A 26,850-nucleotide genomic window follows, 5' to 3' on the forward strand; every position below is an offset into this window, starting at 1 on the left:
GTGGATTTAAAGTTTACTGTTAAATTGGAAGAGAATGGGAAACTTTCTTTCCTAGATGTTCTTCTTTTGAAAAATCAAAATAGTCTGGATTTTAAAATTTACAGAAAACCGACAAATAACCATAGATTTTTGTCTTACAGTTCCGGTCACGCTCGCCAAGTAAAAATTGGTTTGATCATTTCTTTAACTGATCGGATCTTTAGTATTTGCTCTCCAAAATTTGTTGAGGAGGAGTTGTCTTTTCTAAGAGAAAATACTAATAAGTAACATGTATCCAGAATGGTTAATTAACCAGACTTTTTCAAAAAGAAGAAAAAGGTTTCTAGAGATTTCTAAGGTAGTCTTGGAGACAACTCGGGAGAAGGATGTTTTTTGTTCCTTACCATATGTACCCGGGCTAAGTGAAAAACTTAAAATAATTTTACAAGGCAATGGTCTAAGGGTAGCTTTAAAGAGTAATAATACTTTGGGTAGTTTTCTAAATTCGGGGAAGGATCTAACTTCATTGGGGCAACAAAGTGGGGTTTATCAGATCCCATGTACTTGTGGAAGCTCATATGTGGGACGTACTAACCAGAGTTTGGAAATGAGATTATTACAACACAAAGATTCTATTTCTTCTGCTTTAAATCTAGATTCTAAGTATGAATATTTCACTTCAGCCCTTTATTAAAATATTTATAATTTTAAAGACCATTTAATTGTGTTATATAATGTCTCTTTGATTTATAGGGATCATGGTTTAAATCAAAATTTTAGTGAAATTCTTGAAATAAAGAAAATCTTATTCAAGAATATTGCTTTGAATCGAGATACAGGTGAATATGGGCTGGACTCTATCTATGATAATTTATTAAAATCTGACAGAGTAAAGTTCAATTCACCCAATGTAGTTGACCTTTGTCCAAATGTTATATCATTGAACGCTAATGAACCGAATCCAAGAAGGTCAAAGAGAATAGCTTCCGCCTTTGCTTTGAAAAGAATTAGAGATTCAAATAATATGTAGTGTTATTTGATTTAGTATATAAACTTTTGTTTTAAATTGTTTTATTTTAGTTTTACTACTGATGACGGTCACTGTATATGTGACCGAAATATCTGGTATTTTTGTGAATTTCTATCATCACTGTCTATTAAAAGGATTTTATCCCTATTTGAACTTTTATTTATCGTCATGGAAAGGCAGTGTGGTCTCCGAAATTATCTACATATGAAAACAAAAGGAATGTAAAGAAAGTGGAGAAAGCATTAAAATATGAACTAAGGAGGTGTGAAGTGGAGGCCATGGATAAAATTCCCAAGGATCTGGAAGATGCAGCAAGACGACATAATAGTAAAATATTGTTCTGGCATGTTAATAAATTGAGAGGGAGTAGTCAATCCTGACTTGTCCCAGTTAAAGATAGGATAGTAAGGAGGCCACAATTAGTGATAAGAGAAGAATTAATGAGAGATGGGCAGAGCATTTTGAGAACGTGCTAAACCGAGACAGAGTTGCAGGAAAAGATATAGAGGAAAATGAAAAGTTTGTGATACCTTGGATTTGAAGGACGATTTTTTGTGACGAAGAATTAGCGACAATACTAAAAGTATGAAAAAATAATGAGGTTCCAGGTCCTGATAGTGTGGTAAATGAGTTTCTTAAATATGGTGGCTCTGAGGTTGGAAATAAGCTATTGAAGATTATGAATATGATTTTTGAAAAAAGGGGAAGTACCTAACGATTTTAGGAAAACCTTAATTAAACCACTGTATAAGAAAGGTGATAAGAGTGAGTGTGGTAATTATCGAGGAATTAGTCTGGTCTCTGTAGGTGCGAATTACTTAGTAATATTATGCCTTTTAGACTGAGAGATCCCGCAGACAATGTTTTAAGAGAAGAATAGGGTGGATTTACAAAAGGTAGAGGATGTGTCGACCAAAGTTTCATCTTAAGTTAATGATCGAGAAGTGCCTGTGTTATCAAACACCTTTAGATTCTGCCATTATTTGAGATTAAATAAAAAAAACAAGTTTTTTAAACTGAAATTAAGGAGCGACATTAAAACTTAAAATGGACAGAAATTATTCCGTATATGAAAGGGGCGGTCCCCTCCACACCACCTCACTCTGTACGCTAAAGTTTAACTCTGTCTCACATCTTTATTTTTTTAAATAATAAAAACCTTTAGTGTAAAGAGCGAGGCGTTGAGGAGGGGACAGCTCTTTTCATATACGGACTAATCTTTGTTCGTTTAAGTTTTAATGTCGCTCCTTACTTTCAGTTTAAAAAACTTGTTTTTTTTATTTAATTTCTGATCGTTTTTTAGTTAATGCAGCTTTTATTTGCATAAAAATTTTACTTTTCTTTTGCTAAATGGATGTCTTTACAAATTAACTTACGTAACTATCTATATTCTATATTCTATCTATATATCTATATTCTATAACTTCTATATTCGTATATTTTCCTTCTTGCTAAAAATACAAAAGTTGCAGTTTTTTGCAGATATGAGCTTAAAACCAATGTAATGGATTTTCTGATACGCAAATTTGACAGTTTGATTTTCATTAAAATTCTTTCACTTGTAGGAGATGTTTCCCCCCTCTTTAAAAAATCAAGTAAATTTTCTCAGGCTCGTAGCCTTTTATGAGTAATATTAAACTTAATAAAATTTATATATTTAGAATCAGCATTATAAACACAGTCTTTTGATACATTTATTGACATCAAAATTCCGTTTTTAAAAGTTTCGATTACTATTGAGCCGTATCGCTTGTTTTTTTATTGTTTTTTTTATTACGCATATGTTATTACGTATATGATGCATTTCTCCCCTTAGTCGGCAACATGCTCTCTACTTTAAAAGTTAAAAAAAAAAATTATTCAAAAAACTCTGAGTAACCCAGGCCGGTTAATTAGAATATATATCTTTTTTGAAAGCACTAAAAAAACTGCCGCGTAAAGAGTGAGATATTGACTTGGGGGAGAACCCCCTCCCATATGTTATAATTTCTGTTCGTTTTAAGTTCTAATATTCCTTCTTACATTTCAGTTGAAATGTAATTATTTCGTATATGAAAGGGGCTGTCCCCTCCTCAATGCCTCGCTCTTTACGCTAAAGTTTTTTATTGTTTTAAAGAATAAAGTTGTGAGACAGAGTTAAACTTTAGCGCAAAGAGCGAGGCGTTAAGGAGGAGACAGCCCCTTTCATATACGGAACAATTTCTGTTCGTTTTAAGTTTAATGTCGCTCCTTACTTTTAGTTAAAAAAACTTGTTTTTTTTATTTAATTTCTCATCGTTTTTTAGTTAATGCAGCTTTTATTTGCATAAAAATTTTACTTTTCTTTTGCTAAATGGATGTCTTTACAAATTAACTTACGCAACTATCTATATTCTATATTCTATCTATATTCTATAACTTCTATATTCGTATATTTTTCTTCTGGCAAAAAATACAAAGTTGCAGATTTTTGCAGATATGAGCTTGAAACCTATGTAATAAGGTTTTCTGATACGCTGAATCTGACGGTGTGATTTTCATTAAAATTCTTTCACTTGTAGGGGATGTTTCCCCCCTCTTTAAAAAATCGAGTAAATTTTCTCAGGCTCGTAGCCTTTGATGAGTAATACTAAACTTAATAAAATTTATATATTTAGGATCAGCATTATAAACACATTCTTTTGATACATTTATTGACATCAAAATTCCGTTTTTAAAAGTTTCGATTACTATTGAGCCGTATCGCTTGTTTTTTTATTGTTTTTTTTTATTACGTATATATTATTTACGTATATGAGGGGGGTTCTACCCTTCGTAAATACGACGCACTTTAAGTTAAAAGTTAAAACAATTTTTTATTCAAAAACCAAAGAAAAACAAACGCCGTTTAATTAGAACAGATAGCTCTTTTGAAAGCACTAAAAAAACTGTAGCGTAAAGAGCGAGGTATTGACTTGGGGGAGAACCCCCTCATATACGTTAAAATTTCTGTTCGTTTTAAGTTCTAATATTCCTTCTTACATTTCAGTTGAAATGTAATTATTCCGTATATGAAAGGGGCTGTCCCCTCCTCAACGCCTCGCTCTTTACGATAAAGTTTTTTATTGTTTTAAAAAATTAAGTTGTGAGACAGAGTCAAACTTTAGCGTAAAGAGCGAGGCGTTGAGGAGGGTACAGCCCCAAACCCCCTTGAATCACAAAGGCCGTTTAATTAGAATAGATAGCTCTTTTGAAAGCACTAAAAAAAACTGTAGCGTAAGAGCGAGGTATTGACTTGGGGGAGAACCCCCTCACATACGTTATAATTTCTGTTCGTTTTAAGTTCTAATATTCCTTCTTACATTTCAGTTGAAATGTAATTATTCCATATATGAAAGGGGCTGTCCCCTCCTCAACGCCTCGCTCTTTACGCTAAAGTTTTTTATTGTATTAAAAAATAAAGTTGTGAGACAGAGTTAAACTTTAGCGTATAGAGCGAGGCGTTAAGGAGGGGACAGCCCCTTTCATATACGGAATAATTTCTGTTCGTTTTAAGTTTTAATGTCGCTCCTTACTTTCAGTTTAAAAAACTTGTTTTTTTTATTTAATTTCTGATCGTTTCTTAGTTAATGCAGCTTTTATTTGCATAGAAGTTTTACTTTTCTTTTGCTAAATGGATGTCTTTATAAATTAACTTACGTAACTAACTTCTATATTCGTATATTTTTCTTCTGACAAAAAATACAAAGTTGCAGATATTTGCAGATATGAGCTTGAAACCTATGTAATAGGGTTTTCTGATACGCTGAATCTGACGGTGTGATTTTCATTAAAATTCTCTCACTTGTAGGGGCCCCTCTTTAAAAAATCGGGTAAATTTTATTCAGGCTCATAGCCTTTGATGAGTAATAATAAAGTTAATAAAATTTATATATTTAGGAGCAAAATTATAAAAAAATTCTTTCGATACATCTATTGACATAAAAATTCCGTTTTTAAAAGTTTCGATTACTATTGAGCCGTATCGCTTGTTTTTTTATTGTTTTTTTTTTATTAATTATATTTTATTATGTATATGAGGGGGTTCCCCCTTAGTCAATACCACGCTCTTTACGTTAAAAGTTAAAAAAAAATTTGATTCACAAACCCGAGAATCACAAAGGCCGTTTAATTAGAATAGATAGCTCTTTTGAAAGCACTAAAAAAACTGTAATGTAAAGAGTGAGGTATTGACTTGGGGGAGAACCCCCTCACATACGTTATAATTTCTGTTCGTTTTAAGTTCGAATATTCCTTCTTACATTTCAGTTGAAAAAACTTGTTTTTTTATTTAATTTCTGATCGTTTTTTAAATACTGCTTGGAAATCCGGCGCCCCCTTCATAGACCTGTCCCTTCCCCCCAAGGACCATCCTCCACGGACATCTTCTCCAGAGTGCCCCCCTCCTCTAGCCCCCCCCCCCTCTCCAGAAAAAATCCTTCCTGAAAATGGTTGTATACTTCCCAATAACCAATAAATAATGCTGGCAAGTCCGGCGCCCCCTTCATGGCAATTTCCCTTCCCTCATGAAAACTTCCTTCATGAACAGATCCTCCAACATAACCACCGACCCACCCTTCCCTCCCACTACCAGAAAAAAAACCTCCTGAAAACTTCTGTATACTTCCCAATAACCAATACTATATGTTAACATTGGGTAAAGTTCATAACTTTTAGCCCTCCCTCTGGGAACTTCTGGGGATTAAGTCATCCTAAAAGACATATTTATCATATTTTCGACCATGCTGAAAAAAATGGCTATCTCAAAATTTTGATCGGGTGACTTTGGGAAAAAATGAGCGTGGGAGGGGGCCTAGCTGCTCTTCATTTTTTCGATCACTTAAAAAGGGCACTAAAATTTTTAATTTCCGTTCCAATGAGCTCTCCCACGATATTCTAGGACCACTGGGTCGATACGATCACCCCTGGGAAAAAAAAAAATAAATAAATAAACACGCATCCGTGATCTTTCTTCTGGCAAAAAATGCAAAATTCCACATTTTTATAGATAGGTGCTTGAAACCTCTATAGTAGGGTTCTCTTATACGCTGAATATGATGGTGTGATTTTCATTAAGGTTCTATAATTTTTAGAGGGTCTTTCCCCCTTTTTTTTAAAATGATACATATGTTCTCATGTACGTAACTTTTGATGGGTAGCACTAAACTTGATGAAAGTTATATATTTGAAATCAGCATTGAAATCTGATTCTTTTGATATATCTATTGGTATCAAAAACACGTTTTCTAGAGTTTCGGTTACCATTGAGACGGGTCGCTCCTTACTTAAAGTTCGTTACACGAACTGTTTGATTCTGAACATTAATTTCTATAAAGAGCCTATTCGCAGAAAAATATTGGCAGTAGTGTATATTCTGGATTGCGATTTTCTTGCTACAGCAGATAGAGTTGTTGCAACGACTCAATGGAATTCTTAGGAATGGATCTATAGTACAAATTAGGGTCAAGGAAAGTATTTTTAAGCTTCTACGTCCAATTCTACCCTTCTGCAGAGTAGTCAGAGCTGTCTTCATGAAATTGTTCAGACATTATCAATAGGGAGGGACTAGAAGTAGGAACCAAAATTTATCCCAGCGGGGCCTTATCTTCAGATCTAGATCCATTCCAGCAATTTTCAGTCATATATCATTATAACAGAATTCACTTGACCAAGGGAAAAACCCAGTTTTTAAATTTAATCGAAATGTTTTTTTTTAAACAACTGAGCTAAATTTATTCTAGATCTACCACCAGAACCCAATGTGCAAGTTAAAGGATCAAATAAAGGCAATGGTGAACTAACGAATGTTACAGTACTGGAAAAAAGTCCGTATTCTCCGAATGGACCGTCAAACGGTAATTGTCTCTGTGTTCCTGCTGCCAACTGTAATAATCCCGGTCCTGCTATTCCTGGTAGTGGTATAGCCAATCCAAATAGTTTGCCTCCCCCGCCTCCTCCGGGGGAAGGATTGCAATCTGGTTCAGGAAGCGAAGACGGACAAGGATTGATTGACATACGGATTGTAAATAGGGTATGTTTTCCACATTCATCCACACCTTAATTATAATTCCAAATAATTTTATTATACTTTAGATCTAAAAGAAACCTAGCCACATGAAGACTTTGTCGGGTATTATTGATGCCCATGAGCCCCCATTTGGCACCCTATCAGAGAGAGGGGAGACGAAAATAGTTATAACCTAGCGGAAGCTAAAACCAAGAGAAAATACTCTTTCGATCTCCGATACAGACAAAGCATGTAACTTCTACATACTGAAGAATGTGAAAAGACCTTAGAGGTGAATGCTTTCTTTTTTAACCCTGGAATACTGTCGCATCGTAAATTTTACGACGCCAAACCGTTTTTAGAGATTCCCGTGTAGACGGTATCACATAACAAGACGTGACTTCACGTAAATTCCTTTTTCGAGACGCCAGTTATTGGGCAAGTTCAGACTTGAACGGATCCCTGCTCGTTTCCAAGATAACGAGGGTGAGTAGTAAATTTTACGAAGCGACAGTAATAGTGTAACTTTTTTGCAAAAAAATCAGAATTAGTACATTCAGTTTTTTCTTGGTTTTGTGTCAGTTTTCTTGTGACAAAAGTTGTTAAAATTCTAATTTCAACATCTGCCTAGGTTGGAATGTGCATGTGTCCTCAGGAGCGGGAACGTTACAGACACTACACCTTTTCGTCTCTTTTTCTTTTCGTTTTTTTTTTCTTTTAGATGTTTTGTTTTCTTTTAGATGGCTTCTAGAAGGCTTACAGAAAAAAAGATCCAAGAATTACTCTATGCAAGCGCCGAAGAGGATAAAATCTCAACTCTTAGTGACTCTGAAGAAGATCTAATTGGAGACGATCTGGAGGATTTGGAAAACAGCGAAGACTCCGATGAAGATTATGTACCTGAAGAACAAAACAATAGCAATCTGTCCAACACAAATGCTGATGAAGATACTGGTCGTCAAAGTGCATCGGCATCTGTGTGAAGGCAAGCAAGAGCAAATATTCGAACGCAGTCTAAATCTTCAGACGAAGATCAAGAGAGTGGTGAAAAGAACTTACTAAGTTTGGAACTTCCTGGCGAACGACTCATTGTCGTTCCATCGAAACGATTGCTCAGAGGAAAAGATAGACATAGGTGGTCAGCTTTATCCTCACAGAAAACCAACAGAGGGAGACCCTTGGGTCGAAATCTCATCAGAGGCGTGGCTGGCCCTGTAGGTGATGCCGCCAAAGCGGCATGATACGCCTCTCTCAGCTTTTCAAGTCTTTTTGTCTGACGAGATTGTGGACAAGATTGTGTGGCATACGAATGAAGAGATTGAAAGAAAGGCAGCCCACTACGGAACAGCTAGAGCCTCAGAGGAGCCTACAAATAGGATAGAGCTGAAAGGTTTATTTTTATTGTTCATTCTTACGGCAGCACTAAAAGACGGAAATCTCTCTGTTGACGAAATGTTTGATGCCAATATGAGCGGCTCTGCCTATAAGGCTACAATGTCGAAGGAAAGATTCTGATTTCTCATTGATTGCCTCCGATTTGACGATTAAGAAACGAGGAATTCCAGGAAACAGAATGACCCTTTTGCTGCCATAAGAGAGGTGTGGGAAGGCGTCATCAAGAACTGTCAAGGTAGTTTTAAGCCAGGGGCCAACACTGCAATCGACGAGCAATTGCTCGGTTTTAGGGGAAGATGCCCCTTTAGAATGTATATACCGAGCAAGCCGAACAAATATGGAAATAAAATTGTAAGGATGTGTGACGTGGGCACCTAATACATGATAAATGCTATCCCATACCTGGGTAATGGAACTCGAACAGGTGGTTTGCCTCTAGGCGATTACTTCGTTCGAGAGCTTAGCAGACCAATTTGGGGTTCCAATAGAAACAAAACTATGGACAATTGATTCACTTCCATTCCAATGGCTGAAGAGCTCTTGAAACCTCCGTACAACCTGACCTTGTTGGAACGCTTCGAAAGAACAAACGTGAAATTCCTCCTGAAATTCTCCAGACCAAAAAGCGTACTGAACGGAGTTCAATGTTTTGCTTTGACCAGGGGCGTACCATGGTTTCATACGTCCCAAAACGAAACAAAATGGTTGTTCTACTGTCTAAAATGCAAGAGAGACCTTCTTTGGCCTACCCAAGTTGAAAACCAGAAGTCATCGAGTACTACAACTCGACTAAAGGTGGGGTTGCTACCTTCAACCAAATGCGAAGTGACATGTACTGTTCGAGGAAAACTAAAAGGTGGCCCTTATGTGTATTTTATGGGCTCCTAAACATCATTTCCATCAACTTTTATGTGGTATATAGCTTCAACCGCGGAAAGATTGGAGAGAAGCCTCCTACAGGGAAATGTTATATGAAGGAACTCTGCCGAGAGCTAGTGCAGCCTCACGTACAGCAAAGGCTCTTAAATAGAAATTTGAGCCGCTCACTCCGTGAACACATCGAAGATGTCGCAGGAATTGCTAGTCCTTCTGGAAGCCCAACAGCTCAGGACCGAGAACGCAAAATTTGCTCACTCTGTCCCTCGAAACTCCGTAGGATGACTACCACCTTCTGTAACAAGTGTGGTGGGGCCATCTGTGCAGAACATCGAACGAAGATGTGTGTCCCTTGTGGCAACAATATATAAATTTTGACTAATTCTTCTATTTTTGTATTGTTTCATATTTAGTCGATGCACTGTTAAAAATACTATTTGGTACCTCGGCTCCCCGATTTTTTGCAGGCATTCAAAGTAAAAGTCGTAAAATTTAAGAAGCGACAGTATTAATGCAACTTTTAGGAACCGACAGTATTCCAGGGTTAAGCCAGCTGTTAATTAACAGCATCTACTCCCTAAACAGTTTTGGGAAATACCCGTTTACAAGGAAAAAGACAATAAGTCATTAAAATAAAGCGACCACACGCTATTATAGGGGCGTGGTGTATCTAACAGATTTATCAGTTCCTAACCCACTTAGCTAATAGTCGCAGTAGAAGTTAGACCGTCAATCAATTGACAGATTTCAATTATTATATAAATATATTCTAAGTAAAACGTTAAAGTGTATTTGATTTTATTTTTATAAATATGATTCTGAAAAATAAAAGATTACTTTTAAATTAAATCTTGAATTGCAGAGATTTCCAAGAATTAATATTATTGCATATTAAACATTTTCAGTTTATTTTCATTAATTATTTCCAGTCATCTTGATTATTACTGTGGTGTTATTTTTATTTTTCGTCGATGTTTTGAAAAAGTAAAGTGTACTGTTCAAAATATTTATAATTTCCAATAAAACACAAATGAGACAGTAGACTTTAGAAGATTTACGGTAGGGGGGGAGGGCATTAGCCAAACTCCTGTTTGTAGTAATTTCTGCTAGTGCTAAGTTTGGTTTGAGTATTTACTTTAATTTTTACTCGTTTAGGATTTTGTTATTCATCTATTCAGTATACTTTATCTTGATGTTTGATGTAAATATTCAATTAATATCTGTTTCACTTATTCTTCGATAGTTATTTCTGGGCTTCTGCTCGTCTTAACCTTTAATGTGTCTCTTTACTTTTCTTTTAAAGAGTTCTTTCACAGGAAGTTTTATTCTTTCATGTTAATAGATATTAGAACATCTCCGATGAATATGCTTGTCTTTAGGCTTCAGCTACCTGTTGCATTACACAGACATCAAATTAGTTACAGATACTTACCAGTTAAATAGGTAGATTTTTCCTTTAGTTGGAAGTATATGCCTCTGACCAATGGTCAGAAGTCAAATGATTCCCATTATATTGCAAACAATTTTATCTTTTCCACTAATCCTTTCTCCAATAGCAATCTTCTAATCTTTCTGAAGCACAGATCATTAAAATAAACTGATACTAATGTCTGCTAGTATTGACAAATATACTCACAACTATTCCAAAATTGATAGCAATAACAACAAAGTTAAAATCTATGGAGCTCTGTTCATGTAAATAGGTAGAACCAGAAGTAAATTAATGTAGTGTATTGTTTTACTTTCATCTTTTCTACCTGCTGTATCCCTTCAAATTTATCTTCGAGTCCCCTAATTTTTAAGGACTCTTTTTTTAATATTTCCCCTTAACTTTTTATTTTCGAGAAGACGTTTTTTTAAGGAAAGAAAAGTTCGAGATGTAGAGGCTACTTACTTGTATATTTTCCAGATTTTTGGAGAGAAAATGGTGCTTCTTTGACCAGAGCCATAACTCAAGGCATAAGCTTACCTACTCTGTTTTTCTTTCACAATTCCTGTTTTATCCCCTCTTTCATAATTTACGTTTTAAAATTTCCTTGTATTTATTTTCAGACGCCTACCAATATTTGTCAAGCCGGTTTAGTTTACTGTTGTGTTTCAAATCCAGTTCTTCCACCAGTTGCTCCTTCACCACCAGCAGGCTTACAACAATGTGGAGCACCAAAACCACAACCAATTCCTGGTAACTATTTTTTTTGAAATTTTACCTTTATTATTTTATTTTATTTAAGGTATTATTTTTACTTTTCTTTTACTTTCTGTACTTTACTTTATTACTTTCTAAATTTTTACAACACATTATTTTCCTTTTTGGTTGTACTACTCTTACCACTTTCATTTATGATTTCCAAAAATGTTTCACTCTACCAGCAGAATGCCACAATTTTAAATAGGACATGGCCTGTTAGTGTATGGCCCAACTAGAAATCAGCCCTAGAGAAACTTGAAACCCTACAAAACACAGCTTTATAAACATTCATTGGGGTGCATCAAACAGTTCGTGGTAACGAACTGTAAGTAAGGAGCGACCCGGCTCAATGGTAACCGAAAAAACGGGATTTTGATACCAATAGATACATCAAAAGAATCAGATTTTAATTCTGATTTCAAATATATAAGTTTCATTAAGTTTAATCTTACCCATCAAAAGTTACGTGCCTGAGAAAATTTGGCTGATTTTCGAAAAAAGGAGGAAAACCCCCCTACAAATTATAGAGACTTAATGAAAATCACACCATTATATTCAGCGTATCAGAGAACCCTACTGTATAGGTTTCAAGCTCCTATCTACAAAAGTGTGGAATTTTCCATTTTTTGCCAGAAGAAAGATCATGGATGCGTGTTAATTTTGTTTTTTGTTTTTTTTTTCGGTTTTTTTTTTTCCCAGGGGTGATCGTATCGACCCAGTGGTCCTAGAATATTGTGGGAGGGCTCATTGGAACGGAAATTAAAAGTTCTAGTGCCATTTTTAAGTTACCAAAAAAATGGGGGGCAACTAGGCCCGCTTTCATGGTCATTTTTTCCAGAAGTCATCCAATCAAAATTTTAAGATACCCGTTTTGTTCAGCATGGTCGAAAATATGATAAAAATGTCTTTTAGGATGACTTAATCCCCCAAAGTCCTCAGGGGGAGGGCTGAAAGTTATGAACTTTACTCAATGTTAACATACAGTATTGGTTATTGGGAAGTATACAGACTTTTTCAGAGGAGATTTTTTCTGGTAGGTGGGGGAAGGAGAGGGTGGGGGGCTATATGGAAGGATCTTTCCATGAAGGAAGTTTTCATGGGGGAAGGGACATTGCTATGAAGGGGGCGCCGGATTTCCCAGCATTATTAAAGAAAAAGATCAGGAATTAAATAAAAAAAACAAAGTTTTTCAACTGATCAACTGATTGTGATTAAGAGGTCATTTTTAAAGAACTGAAAAAAAAATTCGAACTATAGTTTAAAGAGCAGGGTATTGACTAGGGGGCGAACCCCCTAATATACGTGTTAAAAATTTATGAATATAGAAGTTCGTTACGTAAGTTAATTCTAAGTTACGTATATTTATTACTAATAAAAACGTTCGTAAATAAAATTAAACAAGTTTCTAGAAAGCCATTTAACCAAATATAATATGCAAATTTTTTTTTAATTATTCTTGTACTGTGAGACAAAATCAAAACCTGCATTAATTCAAAAACTTTAAAAAATTTAATAAAAAAACAAGTTTTTTTAACTGAAAGTAAGTAACGACGTTAAAACTTAAAACGAACAGAAATTATTCCGTATATGAAAGGGGCTGTCCCCTCCTCAACGCCTCACTCTTTACGCTAAAGTTTGACTTTCTCACAACTCTATTTTTTTAAACAATAAAAAAACTTTAGCGTAAAGAGCGAGGCGTTGAGGAGGGGACAGCCCCCTTCATATACGGAATAATTTCTGTTCGTTTTAAGTTTTAGCGGCGTTCCTTACTTTCAGTTAAAAAAACTTGTTTTTTTTATTTAATCCTCATACAAGAACCGAAGTCTTGCTGGAAGAAGTGGGCAGCAAATACCCAGCCATTTTGAATAAGTGAGGTGGGTTTCACACATATGAGGCACTCTCCCCTTCTTCTTAGAGACATTCTTCAACATAAATTAACAAGAATCCCCCCAAAGCTAACTCATTCTGCCTAGGCTCTTTTTCAGGCCAAATGGGACATAGATTGTTCCAGAGAAGCCATGCAAATGCACTGTAACTGAATTAATACACTTTCCTTCATAACTTACCATCTTTAGCTGATGGACCTTAAGTCCACACACGCTGTCGATTTCAAAATTATTGACAAGACCCTAATTAAGTAGAGGTCATATGCGGAGCCCTACCTTCAGAGCTTGTAATTAATGTAAAAAATCTCACACAAGTTTTATTAAAAGAAGTAATCTCCCAGACATCGGCAGCATCACTAAAATATTTACAAAACCCAGACGAATAAATACAGATTTTCATACCCATTTTGATGTCCCAAAAAGCATCAACCTCCATCCTATTATATAATTTCAAAATAGCATGAAGCAAAATCAACAAGGTACTAATATATTCTTCACTGAGTCGCTCATCATCTGGAAAGACGAGCAATGATATTAAATACTTGTGAGCGGTCGTACACATACATTTTCATCTGTGTATGTAGAGATGAATTCAAATAGACCAAGTCCAGAGAACTGCCTCTCGATACATACGGTCCCAAATTTGAATATCTTAAATTTTAAAATGATGAGTAATATAACTTTCTGGGGAGATAAAGGACAATAAACAAAACAAACCCATGCAAAATTTATTTAACAGTTGCTATAGATGGAACTCAAATATTTTTTTGGCAAACCAGTTGAAATATCGGGACCAATAAATGACTAACGAAGACAATTTTATTTTCAAATTTCACATGAAAAGTAAAATTTACAAACATCCTCAAAGAATTAATTCTTGTTCTTGCCGCACGATTCTTTCGTGTAATTGGAACTTACGAAATACATCTTTATTCGTAAATCAAAGTAATTCGATCAAATTTTGTAAATTACAGGGGTTCTTCACTTGATAAAACGGATTTCAGATACTTGGTTCAAAAACAGTATTTTATAAACAATTTTAATTTTGCCAAACAAAGGGCTGCATATGCAAATTTTAATCAGATCTTTAGCTCCAACAATTCACTTCTGTTTCTTTTAGATTTCGTTCCTGACCCCACTCAAGCTCAATTTGGCGAGTTCCCTTGGATGGTTGTAATTCTTGGTCCTAACAATAACTACATTGGGGGCGGTGCTTTGATTGACGGCAGACATATTATCACAGCAGCCCATAGAGTAGCACAACATGCGTGAGTTACATTTTTTTAAGAATTCAGAGACCATTAAATATGCTAAATTAATCATTATATAACGATTACAAGAGTGTCCAAAACTATCCGAATATTACATTTTCAATCATAACAAAAAAATAGGCTGATTCTCTTTTTATGTGTAAGAAGAAGGCCAAAATATTATGTTAGAAATACCGGAAAGGAATAAAATCATCATGCTACAAAATAACGAAAAAGAAAATTAAATTCCATTAGTGAATAATAGACAAAAAAAAATCACGGTTTGCCATAGTAACAACCACTAGTGATATAGCAATTAGTAATAACTTAATTGTCAAAGTAATCCTATTGTAAGGTTTAGCTTAACCCCAAAATTATGCTCGATGAAATTTATTTATCACAAATATTAATTTAAGCTTTAACAGTTTTTCTTAATTTGGTAAATAAATTTTACTGCTTGTTTTGGATTGTATTTTTACTTTTTTATTATCGAGCCCACGTATTTGATATGTATCCAAATCAAATGAGAACCAGAAACTTGTCATTCTGTTTGACCCTGAAACTATCAAAAGTTATATTTAGTCATATTTTTGTTCAGTAAAATCAGTTTCAAAATCTTTTAAACTATCATTATTTTTCTTTCTTAGTAACGGTGGTCAGGGTATAAAAGTTCGTCTTGGTGAATGGGATGCCAAACAGAACACCGAACCTCTGAAATACGTTGAAGTTCCTGTGACAGACATAAGAATTCATCCGTTTTTCAATCCGGCAAATCTAAAAAATGACATTGCCTTGCTTAAACTTCCTGAAGCTGTAAATTTTGCTGCTGCTCCTCACGTGGCGCCTGTTTGCATTCCTAACTTCGCACAGAGGAATGAAGGAAAAAGGCATGTATTTTGTTGTTATTATTAACACAGTAGGAGTAAATTCATTCATATGGGACGGCCTTTTGGCTTGTGTCCCTTCCCCTCGAAATCACTAACCTCCTACAGTCTTCTATATTTTCGAAGTAACTTATATATTTTTGCTTTTTCCTCTAGTACTTACCCTTCATCCCCTTGTCCCCTTAAAAAAGAAAACTGACATATGTGCCAGGCGAGGAGGAACATGTGAATGAATGAATGAATGCATTTATTACCCATCAAATAAAAACAGATGGAGCACAACAAAATACAAGAAAAAACGCAAAAACACTAATTCCTCTGAAACAAAAAAAAAAAAAACCAAAACACAACAACCAACAGCTTATGCCAACTACTGCTGGAGAATCATAGCCCAGGGATGGGACTTAAGTGTCAAATTATATCGAGTAATCTGCGCTAGGATAGCTTCTTCAGGATTCCTGATGCCGTACCGATGCGAAACATATCGATTGCTTGTCCATGGTGGTAAACGCAACAAAAACTTTGCATACTTGTAGTACACTGAACGCAATTTAAGTCTATCTGTAGCCGTAAATATACGCCAGAATGGGCTGAGGTACAAATAATGGGGCACAACCATAGCATTGTACACCCGGGCCAGCAGACGACGGTCAAACTTCCGCTTATTTGCCACAATACGGCTATACGTAAATGAAACCCACTTCTGAAAATGAGAAAGCAGTAACCGCCGCGTCTCTAGTATTGACCGTCCAATAGGAAGGCCCAGATATACAACGCCACCGGCGAGCCCAACAGTAGAAACACCAATTGTGATGCTTCGACCAGCATCAGATTTCGAATTAAACAGCAGTACTTCAGACTTGTCGGCATTAAACTGAAGTCCAATCTGAGCATACTCTTGTTGTAGTCGAGTAAAATTATCTTCTAGTCCTTGCAGAAAGCGGCTCAGGTTCAGTACATCGTCCGCATAACCAATCAAAGATAAATCAACACCGCGCAGAATGTAAGTCATAAGTGACTTCGATTGCGGCTTTACGATACTGTTATTAAATGCTGTCGGTGACGAAATGGCACCTTGTCTTACCCCCTTCTTTACCGGGAGAAGGGGAGTACCACGCGGAGAAACAGCAACATCATTCAACAGGCTAGTGCACTCACTCGCTGGTAAAGGAAGTTTAAGTTCCGCTTTTAGATTTTCATACATGTCAGCCAGTGGGGCTAGAGAGCAGGGATCAACACCGGCCAAACCCATATCCAGTATAATCTCCTCGTGGAGAAGCGAATCAAACGCGCGCCTTACATCATGAGTGGCTAAAGCGATGCTTTCACCGCGATCTTCTGCGTCAACTAAAGCGGATACTAAAGCAGAAAGAGCATGGCCGCACCCGAGGCGAGACTGAAAACCGAACTGATGGGCCTGAACTGTACATTTAGTACGAAGCTCCTCAATAATCAGATTTTCAAATATTTTACAAAAAACAGTTGAAACCGTTATTGGGCGAAAAGACGAACAATCAGAAGGAGGTTTATTTTTCTTTGGGATAGGAGTCAGACATCCAATTGAAAAAGAATCGGGAACAATTCCCAAATTAAATATCATTTGGTAAAGGAGGACCAAATGCTCAATAAACATACCCCCACACAACGACAAATGTTGTGCAGAAATCCCGTCATATCCTCTAGACTTTTTTTCTTCAGTTTCCCAATTGCAGAAATAATCAGACTCTTTGTAATAATCGGTCCCGGACTAGATGCATGCTCAAAGAAATCTTGGAGTCTCGCTTTATAACTATTTTGAAGATGGGGATCCGGAGCAGAAAATTCTTTTTTATAATGCTCAATCCATGAAGAAAGTGGTATAAGAGACGGGGTTTGACCTGGCGCTTCTTTCACAAGACTAGACCACAGCTTATTAGGCCGCGACCGAACTTCTTCCGAACAAGACGAAATAATCGAATTACGATGCAAAGAGAGCTGCTTTGCAAACTGACGTTTCGTATAGATGTACAGTTTTCTCAGCCACCCATCCCGCGGCTTATCTGCTTCAATCCAGACCGAGAGCCAAAATTTAGCCGACAAGCAAGCCTTGCGCAAGTTACTATTAGTTGACCAACCGGGCTCTTCGGTTCCAGATTTTACTCGCCTAATGGGTACCGCCGATTTTTATGCAAGGGATAGGGCATGAGTAAGTTCACTACAAAATAGATTCAGCCGAATTCGAGAATACCGCATATTCTGTTTTGAACTCCGCATTAATAAATCAAACGGTACGCGAATTTTCGCCAGAATATCATTACACGCATTCTGGAAGAGATCAGATGACGCCCTATCCCAATCACTAATATAAAACACAGATCACTTTTTAGCAAACGGGATAAAAGAAGGACCGACATCATCAAACCGAGCACTAAAAAACAGAGGAAAATGATCTGACGTAAAACTAGAATCACTAACACCAACTTCCACAATAGTTACAGATCGCGTGTGACAAACATGGTCTAAATTAGATGTGCTACCCGAATTATGGACGTAAGTAAAACTCTTATTCTTCGGCGCAACCAAGTAATCATCATCAAACAGTCCGAAGATAATACTTGGACGAACAGAATCACCAGAAGAATTAAGTGAGTCAGTTAGGTCACAATTGAAGTCACCAGTCACGATGCAGCATAAGCCCTGCTCTTTTATTTTTCCCAAGCACTTAGATAAACGAGCGACACTAATGGCAAAGTCTCTCAGAACGGTCATCGCGATAGTTCGTGGGTAAGTATACATTCAGCACAACCACATTCTGGATTCTAACCGCTAAAAAGTCACTTGCTGAATCAAAGACAGAAGAAGTAAAACATGACTTCACGTAAGTCGCTAGACCACCACAAGGCCGGCCATGAGACTGAGAGCGGCACGCAGCAACCGAGAACACTTTGTGATTAGTTGATAGTTTCAAAAGGCTCAGGCTCAAAGTGTTTGCAAAATGTTCTTGAATACACACTATGTCACACTTCGATAAAAAGTCCTTCAAAAACACAGACCGACTTAACAGATTTCTATTTATATTCCACGAGGCAATCGCATAAGAGGCTAAGGGTCCTCGATTCATTTCTTCGCTGGGGTAGGTCTATTTGAAGGGCACCGAACACTGTAACATGTAAGACCTCTTTTTTTGCATGTGATACAGAACATATCGTTGTTGCACTTATTGTCCTTACTAGATACGTGGTCAGTGCCACCACAGCGGCCACAGATGGGAGATGCGGCGCAATCTGCCGCCACATGACCGAGTCCATGACAGGAGTAGCAACGTTTCGGTAGGAAATTAAATTCCTCGGCAGGCAGCTTCTCGTAGCCAACGCGGACGGAGTCCGCGAGAAAACGGTCTAGATTCTTTCTGGATTCAAAGTACACCTTGAATATTTTCGAATGTTCGTATTTTCCTATTTCCACTGCTTTTACGGCATTTGGGACAATAGTTTCGACATCCGTGTGGGACATACTATTTGGGACTCGTTTTAGAACTCCGATGAACAAGCGCTCCTTCAGTGACGCTGTAACCGTGGGTGTCCTAGTCCTCATATTTTCCATAATCTTCTCTGCAGTCGCCTTCGACTTGACGTAGAGCTTCCAGTCCTGTTTAGTCTTGCGAAGTTCGCTAATGTCGTCAGAATTTGGACATAAACTATCCACGAAACCCTTACGAGCAATTGGGTTGTCTAGAGTCTCTGGTAGGTCTTTCAGTACAACGGCATAGGATGGCTTAGTACTCACATGAGCATGACCACTATTGATAGAGACACTGTTGATAGAAACTTCAGTAGTTGCAGACATACTCGGAACAGCGTAGCTTTGGGCTGAGACGAAGTTCCGGAACTCTAGGCACAAGTCATTTACTTTGCGCGAAAGAGTCGCTGTAACTTCGCCAGGAATAGAGGGTACTTCATCCGGCTCATATATGACGAACTTCGGTAGCTGGACAATATTATTATAACAGTAATCCAACACTTTCAGAATGTCCGCAAACGTATCCGCTTTCTTCTGCCTATCCGTTTGGCGGGTAGACATCTGTCCCTCGGACCAAATAAACTTCTTTCCTTCATTAATTTTCTCTTCAGGAAAAAATCCGCAACCAGTTTGGATAATGTCAGCAGACGTATTTCCTGTACTCCTTGCCCGTATAGCAAAATTTAAAACCACATTCAGGACTAGTCGATCGGGCGGCATCTTCGTACGAAATGAAATACAGCTCGGCAACGAAGGAACCTAGGAACAAGGGAAGTGTAAGGACCCCCTCAACTGTCCCCCGCAATTTACGGGTAACTTAATACCGGCGGGTACAATACGTCGCTTGCGGGAGGTTCCTTCCCCTCTTCTGCTAGTTCCCAGTACACTTCTTAACGATAAAGAATCAAAAATGGCACAATATAAAATTGAAACTGTAGATGGCGTGCCAATCTACCCGAGAAACAAGATGGCGCTGGTGAGAATACCCAGTGAAGAGGGCTTATTCTAACAATTGGAGATGGTCAGACAAATACTAATTGACAAAAAAACTAATTTTAGAGTGTAAAAAACAACAAGAAAAGACCTCAAAATAATTCAGAAACTTTTTCCAAGTTACCAGCCAAGATGCAAACTCAGACACAACAGCCTTGAATATACTATAGATGGCGTTCCGAGTATGAACGCCAAGAGGAAAGGATATTACTAGAAGTAAGGGCTTTAATGATTTATCTATCCCCTCGAAACTTTGTTTGGACCAAAACGCCTTCTTTACCATAAAAATTGTCCACAAAAAGACAGCATACATTTTTGAACATTTCAAACAACCAAATTAATTCACCCTCTACCGAGACACAAATTTTAAGTCATAATTAATCTAAAGAAGAACTTATATAAAAGCAATTCATGACCCTCCAAGACGGTTTTATTGAGAGCATTCCTATAAATTACTTTCTGGACGGGAATGGCTTCATGTGAAGCCAGTAGATTCTTTTTCCTCTTTTTAAATCTAAAAAGTTTTTCTTCAAATTGAATTACAAATAAAGCAAATTTATCATAACAAAATAATTTTTCAGCGATATCTGTGGCGTTTTAGTTTATCCGTAAGTTCAATTAGAGTTAAAAATTCAGAAAAAAATGTATAGAAGAATAAATTAGGCTGAGTAATAATGACAACCACTGTCTGCTCATTGAGGATGCACAAGGATCGTATTTTGTTATATATTCCCTATATAGAGAGCTATTTTTCCATACCTTTGATAAAAATTTACCTACAAATATTGCTAGCAAAGCAAGAAAGCATAACACAAACAATTAGAGGTCCCGTTTCAAGTCCTTGTTAAGCCCATAAATTCTGCTTAAAAGGAGAGATCATGAATAGAGTCGATGTACGAGTACAGTGCCGCTTAATATGTCAACGAATATATTCTTTCCTTTTATAAAACAAAGCATTGCAAATGATTGTAAAGTTTTTACACGTAAAGAAGCACGTTCTTGTAGAGGGTATTATTTTATAGTCTGAGAATCCTATTTCACAGTTTAATTCGTTTTTGTGTTCCTTATTGCCGAGTTATATGGATATATATTTTTCATTCTTTTCATAAACCCCTTTCTAACACTTACAATAAAGCTGTAAATCTTATCCAGGATGTTCAGCAACTAAACTGCTTCTTGATGTTCAAAAACTTTATATTCTTTCTTGTTCATCTTTCACTTTTCTTTGCTCAATGGTTCGCAGGTTCCTTAGATTTACTTCATCCTTTGTATCTGATCAATTATCTGCTCAGTGGTTCTGAGAATATTTCAATTAGGCTACTCCAACAGAAAGATCGGATTTTAACCCCTTGTTGCGTGTCAGTTTATATGTAATGCCTTTCAAAATCGGGGTCGAGAAGGCCATTCGTTTTACACCTTCAAAAGACTTATAAAAAAAATTGTTTTCATGTGATATTTTTCTTGTTTTTTTTCTTTGTTTCTCTTTCTTCTTTTTCTCCTTTTTGCGTAGCATCGATTGGAGTTTATGTAATCTATTTAATTTTACTTAATTTAGTTAACTTTTTCCTTCTATTTATTTAGTGCTTAATTGAGACGTATGCATTCCTTCTCTTTTATAGGCCTAGGAGCCTTTCGGAGATTAGCGCAATGTATTCATTGTATGATTAATTAATTATGAATATATCTAATCTTAACAATCAAAGTATGTTAGCGAAAACTCAAAATTAGCGACGGAAGTACCGAGAAATTCCATCCCAGGGATTTATCAAATTTTAGAAGTGATATTTGGTTGGAACGTAAAGCAATATTTTCGGGTTCTGCAGGAGCACGACATAGACTATTCTGTAAAAGTTTACTTTCCCAGCTAGTATAGTTTTTCTTTGACACTATGGGAAACATGAGGAAAACAACGGTTTTTTTTTTTTCTGAAAAACAACAGGGAATCTTACAAACTTCATTGGAACTTTTGTGCTCTATTCCACGACTCCCATAGCTCAGACAAATTTCAAATCTGGATCTCTTATCACCTTGGAGCAAAAAAAAAACCGTGAAAGCAGCAATGTTGCTCCGCAGCAAAATAAGAATCCATAGCTCTATTTGATTGGAATCAAGTTTTCTTCTGTGAATAAGAACTTAGAATTATAGTTAGTTTTAAGAACAAGTAAAATCGCATATTCTAGGTGCTGGGTAACAGGCTGGGGAAAAGACGCATTTGGCGCAGGAGGTCAATTCCAGTACATTTTAAGAAAAGTAGATGTACCTGTCCTACATGCAAGTGACTGCGAGAACCGGCTGAGATCTACTCGACTTGGGCCTATATTCCAACTCGACAGAACAAGCTTTGTTTGTGCAGGTGGTGAACCAGGAAGAGATGCCTGCCAGGTAATTTATTCAGGGAATAATGTAATTAACTTCCTAGATCGACTGCTGATCCTCACACAAAAGGCAGGAAAATAATTTTCCGTTCGCACCAAAGTGATAATTTGAAAGGATGAAAACGTTTGCTTTTTAATACGTTGGGCAATGAAAACAAATTGAAGGTTACCATTTCTATTTTCCTAAGAAATTTCTTATTATCAACTCTACTCTGAACATACATATCCATATTCTGAACATAAATATTCATACATTTATTCGTTTAAAAAACAATAAACAATTACATAACTGCGATTTTCTTTATTGTGCCTCAGGCTATAGTATCAGTTGATGCAGTTTTAGCTAAGTCGGCTCTGCATTCAAGTAAGTCGACTCCCCTTTTTAGTCAGAAAATATTCAAATGTACAGACTTTTTTTTGCAAAAACAACAACGCAAGTTAAGCAACGCATGTATAACCTGGACATCTATTGTCCACCATAAATCTAATTACGCAGGCTTGCGAAATCGAAGTTTTTGTGAGAAACACAAAAGAAGTTTTTGCCGACTTTTACGGTATTTCGTGTGCTGATTTCGAAAATAACCGGAAATAAAGGAAATGAAACCCGAATAAGAATAATTGGAAAGTATATTGGATATTGAGTTTGTTTTTTTATAATGCCACAAGTTATGAAAAAATCGGTATTTGTGTCTTGAGTAAGATTAATAAAAAAAAACTTTTTCCTCAAAATAATTTTTTCAAAGAAAAGTAAAGAACTCCATTAAACAAAAAATGAACAAAAATAAAATCACATAATCTACCAAGCGTGAAACTACCTCAAATCAGCATCAATAAATAAATGAAACCCAAAACGAACAGAAATTACAATAAATAACCGAGTCAAACTCAAAACGAGCAGAAATTAACATAATTTGGGCCCAAAACCCCTATGCCTTCCCAAGGCCAAAACAAAATTTACACTTTACAGAAAAAAATATAAATGTTTTTACTTTTATAACTTTAATAAATCAAATAATATCAACATTTTGATTACTAAATATCAGTATATGTATATTAAACTGACAATGCACATTCATTTGTATTTTTTTCAGTAAAGTGATCTTCAGTAAAGTGAAAATCTCCCCAGATTACACGAGTCGTCATCAGTCAAAACAGAACCAAAGAGTATCCCTGAGTTTAAAGTTTGTAACCAAATTTTGACGCACTTTCTGGGAAAAGTACAAGCATGCTATTTTAATTTGTTTTGAATAAGGTAGCCTAAATGTAATAGACACTTGACGGAGAGGAGCAAATATAATGTACATGTACGGAAAAGTTGCAAACAAATTTTAAACTGAGCGGAAACCAAAACAAAAAAGTATTTGTGTTAAAGGGAGATTTCTTTTTCTTTTGGAACTTCTTTCTAAAGTTTTTCCTTTTACGTCCAATACAGGCCTATCTCGTATTATTAACATACTTACATCAGTCGATATACAGCGCTAAAGTCTGCCTTTTTGTCATATTTCTTTAAGAAAGCCTGCTCAAGCACAAGGGCCGTTGAAGTTGAATGAGAAGTATTCGTAAAGAACTTTAAGATTTTAGTGAAAAGAGCAAGGGTTAAGGAAAGGGCACCCCCCCACCCCTTATATACGGAATAATATATTTTCGTTTCAAGTTTTATTGTTGCTCTGTACTTTTAGCCGAATTCTTTCTTTTTAATTTAACGTTTAATAAAATCTACTTATTCATTAGTTGAACTAACTAAAGAATGCACTCGTAATTTTCAGGGCGACGGAGGGTCACCATTAGTTTGTGAAACTGAGCCCAATCGATTTGAAGTCGTAGGATTAGTAGCCTGGGGAATTGGCTGCGCTGAACCAGGAATTCCAGGTGTTTATGTCAACGTTGCAAGCTATGTCGACTGGATTATCAAAGAAATTTCAACTCCCTGATAAAGACCTGAGTGATATTGTCTTCTTTTCTTCTTGCTGTTTAATATATTTTTCATACGATATATCCTAATATACCCAAGTTATTATTTTGCTTTTGCACTTCTAATCTTACCCGTCATGAGTCAGTAATGTAGATCCGAAATTAAAGATGTCAGGTTTGCTAATTGCATACTAGAAGAAATTTTAGTACCTTAAGACATTCTGAAAGAAGCAGACAATAAACCAACTTACAATTTAAAGGGTCGCTGTGTCCATTTTTGGAGAAGTATTTTTCAATTTTTCAACTGAAACGTTCCTATCCAACAGCGCACGAATTAGGACTTAATTTTGTTGCGCAAAAACAAGTTGTGATTTGCCTTATTTGTATTTGCCCACTAAATTACATCTATGTATTTAAAAATTATGCATTTATTAATGTTATACAAGGCGCATCTTGTGATCTGTGACTATCTTCCCCGTTAAATAATAGCAAGTTATTTTTATTTTATATCTCCACTCGAAGTTCACTTTCTACGCAATTATCACAAATTCTTGATTGAATGACGTCACAGATAGAGGTTTGCTGAGTAAACGTTATGAATTAAAACCAAGAAGCATTTGTTTTAATATAAATAGTTTGTCATTTTATCAAAAGTCTAACAAGAAAACGACACTTCCCGAGTTTGCTATGGTACATTCCTATTTGGCGTTTTGCGGCCATAACAGAAAGTTAATCAACCAATGAAAATTGGATGATACTGTTTTATTCAACGAAACGCAGGGAAACGGAGTTTTCAGTTGGCTGATCCATTTTGTGTTTTACTCTTTAAAATTCCAAATGAAAACGCTGCTTTATTTGTCGAAACGATTTTGAAGTCAGTTTTGAAAATATAACGTTCAACTAAGATAGGTTAATCGGATTGCATAAATTAGAACAATTTATTTTAAAGGTCTTCATAAGAAATAAGACAAACGACCTTTCGGTCGAAAATCAATTTTCTGTGTAACACAAAATGGTCTTCATTTTAACGGTCTTAATAAAAAAATAACGGTCTTAATAAAAATATTAACGGAATTATTAAAAAATAACGATTTTAAACGGTCTCAATACGGTCTTAATGATTTTAACGGCCTTAAAAAGACGATAAGACAAACGGCATTTCATTTGAAAATCAGATTTGTTTGAAACATTTCATCGAACTCGGAATCAATTTGTTTACCAGAATATTCAAATCTCTACCCGTTAGAAAATGTTTACATATAAAGAATGTTCATATCTTTAACCGTCAAGGAAACAAAAAAAAAGTTGCCAGTCTTCTTATAATGACATTTATAAAAAGTTGTTTCGTATTTCCATGTAAATATCAGTACATGCCGCATTTTCCTTAATTCCGTATTTCTTTTAAATCCATATTTCAATTCCGTATGTCATGTCAAATAATAAAAAAGCATTATGCCTGCTTTTTGTTTAAATCAGTGGTGTTTGTGTGGCCAAAGACATGTGTTTATGTGGTGTTTATGTGGTCAGTGGCCAAAGACCACTATAGCCAACTATCAACCGAATTTCCAGTTACACATAGCCACAAAGCTGAAAACAGACTCGTTTACGACACTAAGGGATCATCATGTAGGTTAAGGAAACAAAGAAAAGAAATACTACCTTACAAAAGCTACATAGATTTTCAAAATAATAGCAAGAGAAATAATTACTTAAAATATGTGAGAAATATAGATAATATCGAAGCCGACCTGATAAAATACTCTCCCTTATTAGCTTTCTATATCGATTAGTTTGATTAACTAAATAATTAATTAAATTCTATGGACTAGTTAAAATATCAAGTTTACCACAAATTTTGAACTATATTAAGGAATTGTTTCTATTTCAGTAAACACTTTTTTTCCTGATAGGCTTAAAGACAAGCTTCGTTGGAACTCCAATTTGGCAAACTGGTTAATAGTTTAGGAAACTTTGCACTGAATATCGCTAATATTGAAAAGTATAAATAAAGTCGTTTAATATTGAGGAATTTATTATTTTAGAATCAAAAATATATCAACATATGTTCAATTACTATCTATTAAAGTGAAGTACAAAAATAGCCACGAAATTGAATCCAAAAATTAAGGCCCTATTGTAAAAGAAAAAATACCCTAGTCAACTGAACACACAGATTACTCTTTTATTAAAGACACTTTTTAAGTTCCTGGTCCCTTAGTAAAATTTTTGTGTGCTAGGTATGTTTCGTATGTTAGATATGTTAGGGGTGTTATGTTTTTTTCTGCAGTTTCTGAATATGACTATTTTACAATCATTCGCTGAGATTAAGTTTTCTTCATATTGGAAATTTTTATAGTGAAAAATATGCTCAAGAGATGCGAAAACATATAAATGTAGAGAAATCCTACTATTAATAAGCGAGTTTAGATCACGCTTTAAGAAAAAGTGCGAGTAAGATTATTATTCTGACCAGTGAATGGATAGATCTGAAACTATTGAATTCAATAACATTCGTTTTAATGATATCATTGCAGCAGACAAAGCCGCAAAAAGAATGATACTAACACCAATAACTAACTAA

At 35.8% G+C, this 26,850-nt stretch overlaps 1 protein-coding gene across 1 annotated transcript in view; it reads left to right on the forward strand.

The window, feature by feature from the left end:
* Positions 1-24,379, forward strand: part of LOC148955504 (phenoloxidase-activating factor 2-like) — a 57,146-nt gene extending 32,767 nt beyond the window's left edge. Inside the window, exons 4-9 of the mRNA XM_089107533.1 lie at positions 6,748-7,037; positions 11,337-11,466; positions 14,479-14,626; positions 15,256-15,495; positions 22,164-22,365; positions 24,125-24,379. Of these exons, the coding sequence (XP_088963659.1) occupies positions 6,748-7,037; positions 11,337-11,466; positions 14,479-14,626; positions 15,256-15,495; positions 22,164-22,365; positions 24,125-24,289 (1,175 nt within the window). The 3' untranslated portion in view covers positions 24,290-24,379. The remainder of the gene's footprint in view (positions 1-6,747; positions 7,038-11,336; positions 11,467-14,478; positions 14,627-15,255; positions 15,496-22,163; positions 22,366-24,124) is intronic.
* The last annotated feature ends 2,471 nt before the right edge of the window (positions 24,380-26,850 follow it).

This window comes from Artemia sp. Qi Xiang Cuo, chromosome 2 (assembly GCF_049724085.1).
Source record: "Artemia sp. Qi Xiang Cuo chromosome 2, ASM4972408v1, whole genome shotgun sequence".
NCBI classification, from domain to species: domain Eukaryota; kingdom Metazoa; phylum Arthropoda; class Branchiopoda; order Anostraca; family Artemiidae; genus Artemia; species Artemia sp. Qi Xiang Cuo.